Raw genomic sequence first — 17675 nt, 5'->3', positions numbered from 1 at the left:
TCAGGAGTCAAACAAAAACCCTGAATTTGTTATTGCAGTCGAACCTTGGAAGCAAGGTTCTTCATACAACATCATTAATTAGAAAGCAAGGTAATACAGTAAATAACAATGCTTGTGGTGCCTTTTTGGTACAAATGTGATATGTTGGCAATGAGCTTTTCTTTGTCTTCTGTAAACACCATGCTTATCAAAATAGAGTTCAGCTATCTACTGTACTTATTACATAAAAATATGGTATGACATTGTGGAGGATGCCAGCCAACCTCTAGCTTGCCCAAAGGTCTGACAGACCAGCTAGACACAGCACTGCCTGGCCGACAAGGAGGCTGCTCAACCCGCAGGGCTTGAGGAAATCGACTCAATTCTAACAGACCGAGAAAAAAGAGACACCAGTTCGGCTGTGATGATGACTGACTAGCCACAGAACAGGGAAAGTAAGCGCTGGCAGGCGATGGCAGGCACTGGCAGGCGCTGGCAGACGCTGGCAGGACAGCACTAGAAAAACTGAAATTATAATTTAGTAACTTCGAGCTGGATTGTAATTCTCATTATGACAATCGATCTTTTCCGGCACACTCGTCACTAAAACCATGGCAGTAACAGTAAAATAATTCGTAAATAATGATGTAATCTAATTATACCTAGTTTGTTCAAAAGGTTTTACAGATCACTTTTTATTATAAGTTAATGAACATTAATAAAATTGTTTTGTGTTGCGACCACAATAGTGAACATAAAACTTATCGATTTTTTTTTAATTTAATTTGCCTTAAAGGGGTAAAATAAATTCAAAAAATAATTTTTGCCCAGAGGGGTATTGCAATGTCTTATAGTAAAATATGTATAATAATATATTTGAAGGTTTTAGAAACGCTCAGAACGAGTTAATTATCAATAGATAACATGGTCCATTTTTTTCCTGCGCCCTCAAAAGTTGTAATAAGGTATAAAGATAATAAAATGACAAAACAAATACCGTGTATAATAGAAATACATATACATATATAAAGAGAAAACATATATATATATATATAAATATATATATATTTATGTATATGTATATAAATATATATATACTATATATACTATAAATGTATATATACATATATATATACTATATATACTATAAATGTATATATACATACAGTCAAACATGGATAACTCGAACTTCAAGGGACCGAGCAAAAGTGTTCGAATTATCAGAGCGTTCAAGTTATCAGAGCACTGTCACAAGTCCATATATTTACTTATTTATTAGTAGATACATGTACATATACAAACTATAATATAAATCAAAAGCACAAATGGCTTGTTTCAAATTAAATGCTTCTAATGTAAAGTTTAAAATGTTTTCACGAAAAAGTATAGAGATTTTTCTATCACTTGAGATTGGTTTGTTGTTTGAGGTGATGTTATTGCCAGGACGTTTTTCAGATTGACATTGGCAAAACTTGATCGTTGTTGAAATGCTCATAAGAAAAGACATTTTTTTCTTTTGGGGTTTTACCCACTATCAATTTTGCCGTTTTTTCTTGAAGTTTATGCAGATTACCTTACTTTACCTGGGATTCGTTAAGAGCAACACTCCGAGGCAGTTCAATTAAAAGTTTTACGAGGTTTTACGGTACATTCTATATCACTCACGCTTTTTTAATAGATACTTATTGAATGTACACACGTATTCTGTGTTTAGGTCAAACGATGAATAGTTTTTTGTAGCTCAGACAACGTATACGTTTAATTACAAAAATTTTTAAGACGTTTTAAACATTCAACATTCCGACGTTGATTCAACACGGAATCAACGTCAGAAAACTATTCATCACGGGCTAGCCGGGTCACGCACTCAAGGATTTTCGCCACGCAAATACAAAACAACATGCGATTTTTGTTTTGTATGTGCGTGGCGAAAATCCTTGCGCGCGTGACCCGGCTAGCCCGTGCTATTCATCGTATCGCAGTATAAATCAAATTTCACCAAACTTTTAGAAAAGTCGTTGACAAAAATATTTTGCCGATGGTGGTAATAACGACGCTTATGAATTACGAAAAGATGAAGTTTACCTCTATGGCTTTGAATAAAGTAATTTTCTAAAGCGATAACAACCGTTTTGGTAGCCGTTGGAGAAAAAAACAGTTCGAATTAACAGTGTTGAGTTCGAGTTATCTATAGCAATTTATCATTACGTGGGAACGGACCAAAGGAAATGTTCGAATTAACCATGTGTTCGAGCTATCCGTGGACGAGTTATCCATGTTTGACTGTATACGCTCTTATTACCCTCATATATATATATATATATATATATATATATATATATATATATATATATATATATATATATATATATATATATATGAGGTTAATAAGAGCGTATACCGTCAAACATGGATAACTCGTCCACGGATAGCTCGAACACATGGTTAATTCACATGGTTATATTGGTTATATATATATATATATATATATATATATATATATATATATATATATGAGGTTAATAAGAGCGTATACAGTCAAACATGGATAACTCGTCCACGGATAGCTCGAACACATGGTTAATTCGAACATTTCCTTTGGTCCGTTCCCACGTAATGATAAATTGCTATAGATAACTCGAACTCAACACTGTTAATTCGAACTGTTTTTTTCTCCAACGGCTACCGAAACGGTTGTTATCGCTTTAGAAAATTACTTTATTCAAAGCCATAGAGGTAAACTTCATCTTTTCGTAATTCATAAGCGTCGTTATTACCACCATCGGCAAAATATTTTTGTCAACGACTTTTCTAAAAGTTTGGTGAAATTTGATTTATACTGCGATACGATGAATAGCACGGGCTAGCCGGGTCACGCGCGCAAGGATTTTCGCCACGCACATACAAAACAAAAATCGCATGTTGTTTTGTATGTGCGTGGCGAAAATCCTTGAGTGCGTGACCCGGCTAGCCCGTGATGAATAGTTTTTCGACGTTGATTCCGTGTTGAATCAACGTCGGAATGTTGAATGTTTAAAACGTCTTAAAAATTTTTGTAATTAAACGTATACGTTGTCTGAGCTACAAAAAACTATTCATCGTTTGACCTAAACACAGAATACGTGTGTACATTCAATAAGTATCTATTAAAAAAGCGTGAGTGATATAGAATGTACCGTAAAGCCTCGTAAAACTTCTAATTGAACTGCCTCGGAGTGTTGCTCTTAACGAATCCCAGGTAAAGTAAGGTAATCTGCATAAACTTCAAGAAAAAACGGCAAAATTGATCGTGGGTAAAACCCCAAAAGAAAAAAATGTCTTTTCTTTTGAGCATTTCAACAACGATCAAGTTTTGCCAATGTCAATCTGAAAAACGTCCTGGCAATAACATCACCTCAAACAACAAACCAATATCAAGTGATAGAAAAATCTCTATACTTTTTCGTGAAAACGTTTTAAACTTTACATTAGAAGCATTTAATTTGAAACAAGCCATTTGTGCTTTTGATTTATATTATAGTTTGTATATGTACATGTATCTACTAATAAATAAGTAAATATATGGACTTGTGACAGTGCTCTGATAACTTGAACGCTCTGATAATTCGAACACTTTTGCTCGGTCCCTTGAAGTTCGAGTTATCTATGTTTGACTGTATTTGTAAATTAAAAATTTTCACGCAATATAAAATTGAACAGTTCATTATTTTTATAACGCAATCTTTTTTATAATTTTTATTGTTCGAGAGGTTACACAATAATGAGACCATCTCGTTGAAAATCACATTGGTTTAAAATTTTGGTTAGTTTTACAATTGTTTTTTTTCTGATGCTTTTACCAAAAACATAGATACCAATTATAAAACCCATGCTATGATTTAATATCATTATGATTTTTCTTCATCTAAAAAGTTTATTGATTTGATTCAGTATTGGCATACTTACAGAGGGTCCCAGCTTTATTGATCTTTCAGGTATGTTAGCCATAAAATTATTGCCGATTGCTGTTGTTATGACCACTACATCATCTTCACAGTTATAGAATTGAGTTGTGAACAGCGCTAAAAACATATTGTTTGTGTCAGATTAAATTAAGGAAATTAAGGAAATAATTTCTAATTCGATCAAATTAAGGAAGCTGTTATGGCCTTGAGTGTTTTATCTGTTAACAAGAAAGGCATTCGGCTGTAAACTGTGCTCATGGCTAATTTTATTACCAAGATCGCATGCAAGAATGTATGACAAAGAAAACTAAATACATTTTTTTACCACAGCGATAAGAATTCAATCGTATTTTTTGTTTAATTAAATATTGTACATTTTAAAAAAACTTTTGACAATTGTGAATGTGAATGGTACAATATGTGAGACACTGAACTGAGTTGAATTTTATTGTTGACTAGTTTTGACTCACAATTATTCGCTTGTTACGTTTAATATAAATGTTTTATAGATTTATTCAAATATCACTCAAACAATCTACAGTATACAGGTTATGTAACAATAAAAGATAAAATTTACATTGATCATTTTTAATAATATCTGTATATAGACTATCAAAATGCTTTTTCTTTTCTGGTATTGCATTTTTAGTGAATGGCAAGAGCAGTAAATTATGTTTTAAAGCCAGCTGAAAATTTAACCAAATTTTTAGAAACATATATCAACGCGTTGCCTGCTTGCGGAAACAGAAAACTGAGTAGAAAATATTAATATAGTCAAATTAAAACGGGTTAAATGTACTTCTTTGAAGCCATACACATATACATCTCAACAAAAAAAAATTTTCAACTAGGTTATTTTGTGGGTATAAACTATAATAGCGTTATAACAAACACGATATAACAGTATAATAAATAATAATAAAGAAGACAACTTCCAAAGTAAACAACTTCTGCTCATATGATGTTTACTATTTATTGTACTAGCACATCTATTTATAGCATGAGGTGTATTTATAGTACATTTTCTACCCATCAATAGCAAAAACTGGAACAAGGAAGTAGGTCACTATTTGCCAGCTCTCAGCAAGTACTATTAAAATGAATTAGGCGCTCCTACCATAGAGTTATCTCCCCCTAGAGTGATAACTCTATGGCTCCTACAACATAAATAAACCGTTCAGTTGCAGTAATAATGGCTTGCATCAAAACCTTTTGTCTTTTTTCTTATCCGTCTCACCGGCTTTATAGACCATGATTGCGTGAATTTTATGATAAGTTGATGGGGAGCACACATTTTTGACGTTCATTTACAACGATTTGTTTATTTTTTCTAAACAGCAGTATATTCTGTAAAGTAAATCCAGTAACAAATGTTTTGTGTTTACATCAAAGTAAAACAACAAAATACTTTTACAATAAAAAAGCGGTACTACTTGATCGTTGTCAATCTGTATCTAGAGGGTCAAGGTTAGAATAAAAAATAACTTTCGATGATACCCCGACTCGTGATATTCAGATTGGTAGACCGACGCTGCATCAACTGATCCTCTTTGCATTTATGAATAATTGCGCAGCTACCTGTTCTCTGTTTTGTCGACACATTGGACAATTTATCGCAACACGCTAAAATGTCATGGAAGTTGCATATATAATAGATATAACGCTATACATATGTCATTTTTTTCGCAAGTGCTGCAAAGTATGTTACTATTCAAATTGAATTTGAGAAGCTGCCCCTGCTTGGCACTTTACGTTATATGGAATTTAAATTTGAAATTATTGAAATTATAAAGCAAAAACTTTGCATAAACTTTTTACGCTATTCGGAATTTACGTTATAGGAGGTATATTTTATAGGAGCGTCTACTGTATATGTTTATATATTTACACGTAATATATACAGTTTATAGTATATATACGGTATACTGTATATATTGTATAAATGTATATAGAGTTATATATATATATATATATATATATATATATATATATATATATATATATATATATATATATATATATATACTACACTGACGAGGCTTCAATAGCCGAGACAGTACTGTCTCTAGCATGTGTACATGTTTACTGTATACATGTACTACATACAGAATTGAGGCCGAAAATCACCTCGTGTGAAAAAAGCAAATTTACCCGTGACTGATTTTTCCCAGAAAGAGATTTTATCGAGCTAAGCCCAACCAGTGGAAAATTCTACACCAATTTTCAATTTCAGTAGCCAATGAAGTCACTCTTCACAGTGAATCTCTGCTGTTAGAAAATTGCTCATCACACTAATAAGAGTCATCAAATAATAAGGAGAGAAACCACACAATACTTCAAGATAGTTTCGTTCATCCTAAAGTAGTTAGCAAAAGTTCCTCTTACTCTGGCACCAGATACTGTATATCAGGAACAATACTACCTTCTAATCTTGTCTGGAGTCCCTGTTAGCAAGAAGACTATATGCCCAAACACTTATTCGTGCTTGAGGCCTATTGCTCAATTTCTGGTTTCTGGTTACTACTGACGCCGCTGCTATAATAATTAAAGGGCTTGTCTATAATTAGTCGTGTGACTTTTGTATGGGTTTTCTAGCAATACAATCATTTAAAATATTCTGAATTTATAATTTTTGAACAATTTTACGCAGTGTTTGAGGCCAACTTGAGCCTTGATAAGTTGGATTTAGGCCAATTGTTAAATAAAAGAAATACCATGTGTAATTAGAGGTTAGTCGTGTGATTCAGAGAATTCTGCTTAAAAGGAGCCATTGTGTTTGGTGTATTATTTCTGTGAATTGAAACACCCTATAGTAAAATCACTGCTAATTTACTATCAACTAGGTGTTCAAAAAGACAAGTCGACTTTTAGTTTTGATCAAACAATTTTAATTGTCATATTAATTCAATTAAAAACAGTTAGCCGCGTGACCTTTAAAAATTAGTCGTGTGACTTCTGTGACACTCCATGTAAAATATAGAGAAAAAAGGCAGAATACTTAAGTTATATTTATGATACTTATAAGATAGCTGATAACACTAGTGTTTTACACAATCAAAGGTCATCAACAATGTCATTATCAATCATGTGGCCTCTTTGTCTGCTGGCAGCTTTGAACAGATGACACTTTGTGTTCATTCCAGCGACGGTGGAGTATCTCACAGATTCATTACCGCTAGCCATAACATAATGTATTTTCTGCAAAGCTGGTAGCCCTTTGACGTTCTCCCAGCGCTTGTCAAGGAAGTCTTTGTTGCTGTTGATCTCAGCAGTATTTATTTCCAATATCTCTATGTTGGAGTGAGCTTTGGCAACTCTACAGAATGATGCCGCATCATCTACTGTCTCTCTTCTAGCTTTCACCAGTCTCCACACCTGCCTCTTCAGACTACCACCTCCACCATCGACTGCTCCTTTGCCATGAGAGGTAGCAAAAAAGTTCCACTCAAGATGGTTGAGGTCATTGGACTGCTTGATGTGATTGAGTTTAGAGAGTATGAATTTTTGCTTGAACTGTGATGCAGCACCATCAGAGAACAAATAGAGTGAAGAAACTTGTGGACTTTGCTGCTTTACTTTAGAGATCAATGTCTGGAGGAAGGTTAACACAGCGTACTTGTCATGTTGAAGGTAGTCAGAAACCACAGCATAAGATTTCACACTTCCTTTGAACCAAACACAGCAAATAAAAGATGGTGACTTGTTTGTAGGTGAAGTGAGCTGACTGTATTTCATCTTGATAGCTAGTTTGGTAGTTCTCAGAGAAATCCACTTGAATGATGCAGTCATCATCAGCCAAGCTAGATCTTTTCTGGCCAAAGTACTTGAACTGGTGATCTTTATAGAAGCAGTGGTTGAGATAGGCCTTCCATTGCTCTTGGAGTGCATTCATTGCTTCTTCTGCTGTGCCATTCTGTTTGGTCTTCAAGCTTCTCCCTTCAACTGTTGACCATCTGTACCATTGAAGTTGTGCTGTCTCTGAAAAGCTCGGGGTGTTGTAGACTTTTTCGGGTCCCTTGCAACCAACACATGAAGTGCCTTCAATCATCATACAGATGGGGTTTTCTCTGCTGCATACACATGAGTCAATCAGTTCTCTTCCAGTGCTTGGCAAGTCATTTCCTGTTCTTTTAAGAGCCTCAACCAGAAATCGGAAGTTTTCATGGATGGGACAGACACAGACAGTGTGGGAAACCTCATTGAATGGCAGCAGATGAGTGGGTCTAAGAGCTGCAAACTTACTCCGACTGATTACATCATCGGGGTTGTCAGCTCTGTAAAGTTCATACGTCTCACTGATGTTGTTGTACAGATGGCGTTTCTGGACCAGCTCACCTTTGACCTTGATAGAATCTTTTTCCTGATGTCATCATTTTCATAGAAGTCAGTGACCTTTTTGATGATATCATCTCCAAGTGCTTTCCTTCCTCGTGAGCAAGAGTCACTTGTGCTTGACACATCTGGAACGTACTGATCAATGAGACGACTGAGTACATGAGCTGATTTCCTCGGACTTTTTGGTAGAGCTGCTTCTGCTTTCCTCAATGCTTTTCCAGCAGACTGTGCAGAGCCAAAGGGAGAAGGACCTGAAATAAAAACAAATCAAAGATCAAAAATATTTTCCAAGTAATACACCAACCACCATAGAACAGTCAGCTCCAGTCCGCAAATCTCCAAACATTATTCCTGTGAGATTTATTACTAACTTGTTACCATACTCTCCTAGGTTTCTACTTTTGCTGTCCCCATCAATACATACCTTGTGTAAGTTTAACCGTCATAGCTTTACGTTTCAGGTCCCTCTGCTTTTGCTTTCGGTCTCTGTTGTTAGCTCTTTGTAGCTCTAGTTCATCCTCTGTCATATTGACTTTTCTCTTCTGTCTATAAATCTTTGATTGTTCTGCTTTCTTTCTTTTAAAATCTTCATACTTTTCAGGATCCATCTTTATACGCTCTTTGTGAGCTCTCACTTTTTCAGCATTGGTCATGGGTCGACTGCGTCTCATGATGAACAAGGTTATACTGATTTTTAGCACATGTACTGTGTCTTTATGTAGGGACGCAACGTTGTACGCAACGCATAACACCTCCTTTGATTATCAAATGGTCAGACGGACCAATTTTGAGCTGGTTAGCCAGTCTGCCAGTAGTGTATTACATTTTAGGTTCAGATCTTAAAAATCTATTAACAAACTTTTTTTATCCTTTTATATACCATTTATATTGAATGAAAATATCATAAGGAACAGCGCTGTATGCTAACAAGGGTTAATTATGTGATTAATTTGGATTATGAAGGCAGCTAAACACCAACCTGGGGGTGTCTCGCGACTAACCTGTCACATAGCTAACCATCCCACAGCCACCCTTTTGAACTTAGAAGCCAAAAAATTGTTCTGTGATGCCTTCATGGTGAATGCTAAGAGAGCTTAAAATAAAAATACTGAGACTTGAACAGTATGGATGCTAGAGTAATTTGTCAATGTTTTTGGTTAGTCGTGTGACAGTTAAAAAGCTACTAGATGTAAAAGTGTACTATAGATAGAGGATTTACATTTTTGATTGTTTTTATGTTTCCCATAATCTGAAACAGTGTAACAAACAGAATGAAATAATTTCTACTCAATTGGCATTTTTAGTTTGCTTAATATTAGCGATTAAAATATTACCATGAAAATAAAATCTCAAGAGCGCTTAGATAACTCCTAACTTCAATTGTATGGTACAACTAAGATATACACAACACAATGATGAGTTATATATTTTTTGAGACCTCAGAATATTCTGAACAGTGCACACAGTGTCTGTACCAGAAAATAACATTTTTGAAATCGGTTCATTTTTCATTGAATTTATGGACAAGCCCTAAAGCAGATGCTGTTCGTGAAATGTCAACCCTATAGTTATCCATCATTCGTGATGAACTGGGCAGTGCAAAATTACGGGTAAACTTGCTAAAAATGTTTAGGGGAACTTCGTAAAAAACAGTTGTTCAGAAAATGTAAAGCTTGATTCACTAAAAATCTATCAGTTTATTTGACATCGCAAATAAAAACTGGCAAAATCACCCATTCTTGGCTCAAAATTGTCTTTGCATGAACAGAGAAAACCGGACCGATAATCTAAATATAAAATCATTTAGAAATTTACCACAAAAACTCTGTTTGTGAATCGGCTAGCGTGAATGCAGCTTCAGACTACAGAAAAAGTATATTTAGGCTAGAATTACTTTTCAAGGGGCCGTCTGTGGTGAAGTTCAGCACAAAGCTGTCACCCTTAAGTAGAATTTTTCGCTTCCCAGTTTCAACACCTTCAAGCCAGTTATGGTTGACAGTAAACTTCTGGCCATTCTTGATCATAGGTACACAGACACCCCCTAAAAGTAGAATATTCGTTGACTAAGTTATCAGTCTAGGAAAAAGTGTATGTCACTCTAAGCCCTTATAATATATGCTTTCTCTTAAGTCTGTACATCTATGTGTTTTGCACCGAGAAATGGGCTGTATATATGTATATAGATTATATTATATATATATAAAATGATATATATATATGATATATATATATAAATGATATAAATTATATATATATAAATTATATATATATATATATATATATATATATATATACATATATATATATATATATATATATATGATAAAATGATGTGGTAGGTAGACATTGCAGATAGTCACATCTTAACTTGTTGTCTCTTGTAATAAAATAGCACCATCATTTTAATGTGAGTCACAAAGTCTTTATACTTACCCCTCATATATTTGCAACAAAATCACATAAAAGCCATTGTTTAAGCAAACTTTAATGTAGCTTAGTTTTTAAAATTTTTATCTCTTATTTGCTAAACAAAGATTACCTTTTATTAAACAATTATTTGGCAAAACTGCATTTTGCATTTATGACACCGCATAGAAATACTTTTCTTTCTGTTAATCAATATATTTTTGTGGCATCATATGTAAAACATTTTTTATAAAAAGTTGTACAGGCTGCCCAATAAAAGTATATATACAAACTGTATTTGAATTAGAATAAAGGCTGTGTGTTAGACACATCAGATTATATACACATTAGATAGATTTAACAAAAACATATAAGCTTTCACGTGATATCCTTATGTATCTCTAATGTAGAGTAACCCACCTTGCACATTTTCAACTGTTACAACTAACAACAACAGTGTGATAAGACACTCTCGTCCCATAATGACTCTCTCTCCAGCTGCCCTTTTCAGTCTTCTGAGACCTTGTTTATTTCTCACGCCTTTATGTCTCTGGGTCACGCTTCACCAAATCTGTTCAGCATATTAAAATTTGTGTTTCTTATGTGTAAGGAACCTCCCATTTCATTGTTTGAGTTCTGCAAGTATGCAACCTTGAATGGCTAATACCTGCCTTGCCAGTTTCATTTAATAATATATCGTCAAAACGACATTTGAACCAGGGCGAGATATGATAATATGTTAATGTTAATATGTTAATGGCATTTCTGTTTTATGCTAATAGTTGGGCTTGTCTAGCACATCTCGTCACACCCACCTCTGATGAATTAGTGGCACTATCTCACATTGGCTAAACTTACTAAGTTATGTGCAGTAAACTCCTTAATCCTTAGTTGTATCAGGCAAAGAAACGTGTGGCAAACACAAGGCCACTTCCTGGTTTGGCTTCTAAGAATAAGAGAGTAGTTTATTAGCAACATGAAACTATTAAAAGGTAAATTAACTAACCTAGAATCACGTTAGATCAGCACAAGAGAAGCTTGATAGGGTCACCATTTCTCATCACAGCTTTTGACACTCTACTCTTCCCAACTTCTAAATTCAAATATCAACTCTTAATGTTTTTCAATCTGCACCTTTTATGCCTTTATCTCGAGATATGGTTACATCTATAGTTTGGGGTTTTTTGCCTTCCTGACTTTGGTATAGGGTTGGATTTTCTAGTTTATATTATCTTAACTGTTTGTGTGTTGCAATCTTATTTTAACACACAAGCAATTAATTACTTCTTTTAATTAATTAATTATTATTTTAACACACACATCAATTACTCCTGTTCTTATTTTCATCGGTATAATTATTATTGCTCTTATGAGAACTATCAACAGTCTTGTCATTACCATTATTATCCTCATTGTCTCTACTACTATTGTGGTTATCATTATTATAATATGATATAATAATGATAATAGGTACAATTGCTTCATTGCGCAGCCATGTCACTCAGTTATTAGTTATTTGGCATTTTACGCTGGCTGTAAAGTTTTCATTGATGACATCATTATGTATGGAAGACATAAACTGAGGGGTAGAATATAATTGCGCTACAACACTTGCTACCAAAGTACAGCGACACCTAAACTCTTGGTGAGTACACCAGCTCTATATTATATAGCAACGTATTATATCATACTTATTGTTATAAATAGTAATATATATTATATATATTACTACACAGTAGACGCTCCTATAATGTATACTTCCTATAACATAAATTCCAGATAACGTAAAAAATTTATGGAAAGTTTTCACTTCGTACTACTTAAAAAAATTCCAGATAACGTAGTTTCAAGTCGGGCGAGTTCTCAAATTTGATTTGAATGATGACCTATCTCACTGCACTTGCGATAAAAAAAAATGACGTGCGTGTAGCATTATATCAATTATATATCAAACTTTGGCAACATTCTAGTTCATCGTGCTAGTTCGTTAGATGTGTCGACAAAACAGAGAATTGAGTAGCTGCGCAATTATTGATATATGTTACAGCGTCGGCCTACCAATCTGCATGTCATGAGTTGAAGTATTATCGAAAGTTATATTTTATTCTAAGCTTGACCCCGCTAGATGCAGATACACGACCAACAGGTAGTTCCGCTCTTTTAATAATGAAATGATTTTGCTTTATTGTAGATGAAAAAATATTTGTTAGTAGTTTTACTTTGCGAAATAGACTTTGCTGTTTAATAAAAATAAGCAAATCGTTGCAAATGAACTTTATAAAACCAGTCAAGTTGATCAGAAAAGGAGAAATGTTTTTAATACAAACCAATAATATTGCAGTTACGGTAGAGTCCACAAATTAAAAAGTTAGGTCTAGTTTGTCCTTTTGTATAGCCAGAGGGTTGTGTTTGGGACGATCTTAGAACGGATTAGGCAATTTGCATGTATATAACTGTTTGCATAACATAAATTCCCTATAACGTAAATGTTCCTAGAGTGGATTATTTTCATTGTAGGAGCGACTACTGTATATTAAATTGCATTTTGTTATATTATCTCACATTGAATCTTGTCCTAATATAATGGTTTTAGTGGGTTTTATTATGTTATAGTAAGTTATTTTATATTATATTATGTTGAATCACTCTATACAGTATATATTATTTTATCGTTCTTATATTACTTCATATATATTACCATATTATAAACTATATTGCACTATATTAAAATATATCATATAAAACTCTAGTAATTTTCCTACAGTCCACTATATATAATGAATTATATCCTATTGTACTAGAAATTCCCCTGTTATACAGCCCATGACCAAAGTGATATTGGAAAAAAGAAAGGGTACTGCTGGTTGAGAAATGCAATATTAGCACTCAAATGGCACTGCAGTGCAATATGATAACTGCAATGGTAGCTTTTATGTACTGGGTGTGGACGTTATTATGTACAACAAACAGCAATAATGAAAGGAAAAGATTATATGTTTATATCTCTCCCTCGCAATCGGAGAAATGCAATATTAGAAGTAAAATGCACTGATATTATTAGAATAACCAATATTACTAATACAGTAATACAGTAATAATAGAAAACCGATGCACAATTTTGTTTACATTTCAAAACGTCATAGCTAACAATATCAAGAAGTTGTGATATTTATATAGATTTTTATAAAATCTATTTAACAAAACTATTTAAAAAAAATAATAGCAATAACATATTGCCTAACATCGATCACCACACGATCAATCTTGTGAATTCAAATGCTTATTCTTATAATTAAATCTTATAAAATTGAATAACTATTCTTATAATTAAATCTTATAAAATCGAATAATTATTCTTATAATTAAATACTGTAATAATGTCATAAAAATAATTAGAAAAAATATCATCGTCATTTTCTTTACTTTCACTGCTTTGGACATTAGTTAAAATACCAAAGTATTCAAAAGTGTCCAAAATGTCAGTTACTTTGAAATCGGCAAAAAAGAAATGACTATATTTCAGTACTTCTGCGTTAATTACAGAAACCTTCGGCAATTCGACAATGCTATAGACTGGTGAAATGTGCATGTTCTTTTTTCGTGAAATGCGCATGACTTAATGGTTCTATTCTCGGTAGCTCAGCGTTTTGTTCGCCAGTCTTAATTTTGATAAAAATAAGGCTTGGCAAGTTTTAATAACGATTTTCGGCCAAATTAATCTGTCTATTTATGTATAATCCGATCAGATGGGTAAGGTTTAGGATATTGTTTACACTTTTCAAAGACTTGGTAACATATTTAAATAGGTTTATATATATGTGCTTTGTATTGTTATTTTACTTAAACGACTCTATTGAAAAATGGTTAAATTTGTTGATGAGATTTCGGTACAAGGGTTTGCGACGGCCGTTCATGAATAATTTTCGTGAGTTGTGTGCACATATGCATTTATCATAAATCTCCCAACCAATCGCTTCGCTCGTGTTTGGTAACCTTTGTTTTGTTACCTTCCCACTCCTCCAGAAATTTCCTTACACTTCATACCAGACACCAACATCTTGCTGATCCACAATATAGAGCAGCGTAATGAAATAGGAAATATTTTGCTTCACATGAGAATTGAACTCAGCTATTCCTCTTTGCAGCCAGGCAAGCCAGGAATAATTGTGCATATAGTAACTACACATGAGGATCTCTCATGACGCGCAGAACTGCTAGAATACTAGTAGGATTAATATACCTTGTGAGTTCATATTTTAGTAAAGCCTCAAGATCTTAGCTGTTCCCAATAGCGCACTTTTCTGCAACACACCTGAGTTGATTGCTATCGGTATCTGGGCAAGCCACATTTTATGCGCCGGTGTTATTGCGCCGGTGTTATTGCGCCCAGTGCCCCAATGACTACTAGAATTACAGTTGTTCTTACATCCCAGCATTTTTCAATCTCTTCTCCAAGAGGGAGATATTTCTCTACCTTATCTTTTTCTTTGGTTGCTATATTGTAGTCATTGGGTACTGCTATATCTATTATAGTAGCCCTCTTGTTCTCCTTGTCCACCACCGCTATATCTGGTTGATTTGCTAGGACATGCTTGTCAGTCCGGATGTATAGAAGTCTCAAAGGATCTTAGCGTGGTCATTTTCATTGACCTTACCAGGAGCTTCCCACCAGTGTTGTGGTTTATTAAGGCCATACTCATCGCATAGACTTCTATACACAACACCTGGGACATGATTATGCCGCTCAGTGTATACGTTTCCTGTTAGCTGCTTGCATCCACTGATGAGCTATATATAAGTATATATATATAATTATATATATACTTATATATTTATATATATATATATACAGTGAAACATGGATAACTCGCCCACGGATAGCTCGAACACATGGTTAATTCGAACGGTTTCTTTGGTCCGTTCCCACGTAATGATAAATTGCTATAGATAACTCGAACTCAACACTGTTAACTCGAACTGGTTTTTTCCCAACGGCTACCAAAACGGTTGTTATCGCTTTAGAAAATCACTTTATTCCAAGCCATAGAGGTAAACCTCAACTTTTCGTAATTCATAAGCGTCGTTATTACCACCATCGGTAAAATATTTTTGTCAACGACTTCTCTAAAGGTTTGGTGAAATTTGATTTATACCAAACATCCGCTTTGCGATCGCCCTTTGGAAGCAAGGTAAAGTGAGGTAATCTTTGCATAAACTTCAAGAAAAATCGGCAAAATTGATCATGGGTAAAACACTCAAAAGAAAAAGATGTCTTTTCTTTTGAGCATTTCAACAACGATCAAGTTTTGCCAATGTCAATCTAAAAAAACATCCTGGCAATAACATCACCTCAAACAACAAACCAATATCAAGTGATAGAAAAATCTCTATACTTTTTCATAAAAACGTTTTAAACTTTACATTAGAAGCATTTAATTTGAAACAAGCCATTTGTGCTTTTGCTTTATATTATAGTTTGTATATGTACTGATGTCTTTTCTTTTGAGCATTTCAACAACGATCAAGTTTTGCCAATGTCAATCTAAAATACGTTCTGGCAATAACATCACCTCAAACAACAAACCAATCTCAAGTGAAAGAAAAATCTCTATACTTATGGATAAAAACGTTTTAAACTTTACATTAGAAGCATTTAATTTGAAACAAGCCATTTGTGCTTTTGATTTATATTATAGTTTGTATATGTACATGTATATCTACTAATAAATAAGTAAATACATGGACTTGTGACAGTGCTCTGATAACTTGGACGCTCTGATAATTCGAACACTTTCGCTTGGTCCCGTGAAGTTCGAGTTATCCATGTTTGACTGTATATATATATATATATATATATATATATATATATATATATATATATATATATATATATATATATATTAGGTAAATGCCCGTCGTTTAAAAATATATGTAAAAAAATCTATATAGATATTTTTTTGTATTTTTACATATCTGTTATGACAGAAATTAGACTGTAAACTATATGCAGTTAAAGACATAAAAGTACGAGTATAACAGTGATAGGAATCGTATAAGCATAATCCTTACTATAATAAGATTATTGCTCATCCATCTGTTTGAAGCTATTTTTGGAGGCTGGAAAAAAGATTGCATCAAGCGGAATTTAAACTCAAAACTTTCAGCAAGGTAGACACACACTCTAACAATGCCAATCAACCACCCACTAAAGTTTTAGAATAATTGTACACATAGTTATTACACCTGATGGTCACTCACAGCGCACTAGACTGTCAGTATGCTAATAATCATAAAGTCTGATGCATTATAAACAGCGGTAATGAGAGATTTTCTAAAATAGATTTAGCTTTAGCCACATATTTGTGACCAACTTTTGAGACCTATCACTGGGAGTGGTCGATAAAAACAGACCTCAGTGTGAGTCGTTAACATGTCATCATTTAAATATTAGCTCAGGCTGCCTTCTTATTGCTCATCAATCAACTTCTATACCGAGCTCAAGACAGAACTCTTGACATGGTTGATATTGATTGGTTCATTAAAAGTGGTCCACTCAGTACCACCAGCATCAATAAACAATCATTTCCTAAAAGTACCAAACAACAAAATATAACTTCAAACAGTAAGTGCAAACCTCGTAGCATAAGTTGAAGAGTTAATTACATCAAATTTTAAAACTTTTATTAAAAGTATAAATACTTTTTTACCATTTGACATGCTGTTTGTTGATTCAAGTGATCTGACTGCCAGGATGTTTCCAGATTAAAATCTGCAACACTTGGTTGCAATTAAAATACTCAGAAGAAACAAACTTCTCTAAAAATGACTTGATTATTTTTGTTGTAAGTTTCAAACATATTTGTTATTTATATTATAAGTACTTGAAGGTTGTCTAGTCTCCTTTTCTTTGGTGTTAACCCGGACCGTAAGCAAACACTTATATAAAAACGCCACAAATAATAAATGATAATATTATTAAAATGTCACTGCGAGTAGCCAAAAATGAAAGTA

General features: G+C 33.6%; 1 protein-coding gene across 1 annotated transcript in view; it reads right to left on the bottom strand.

Moving 5' to 3' along the window:
- LOC137408844 (uncharacterized) overlaps positions 1–11192 on the bottom strand; it is a 33299-nt gene extending 22107 nt beyond the window's left edge. Inside the window, exons 1-3 of the mRNA XM_068095425.1 lie at positions 11085–11192; positions 10153–10299; positions 3925–4040 (exon numbers count right to left, since the gene is read on the bottom strand). Of these exons, the coding sequence (XP_067951526.1) occupies positions 3925–4040; positions 10153–10299; positions 11085–11145 (324 nt within the window). The 5' untranslated portion in view covers positions 11146–11192. The remainder of the gene's footprint in view (positions 1–3924; positions 4041–10152; positions 10300–11084) is intronic.
- Between the last annotated feature and the right edge of the window lie 6483 nt (positions 11193–17675).

This window comes from Watersipora subatra, chromosome 11, assembly GCF_963576615.1.
Source record: "Watersipora subatra chromosome 11, tzWatSuba1.1, whole genome shotgun sequence".
NCBI lineage: Eukaryota > Metazoa > Bryozoa > Gymnolaemata > Cheilostomatida > Watersiporidae > Watersipora > Watersipora subatra.
The sequence above is the reverse complement of the archived record's forward strand: the minus strand, read 5'-3'. Positions and strand labels throughout refer to the sequence as shown.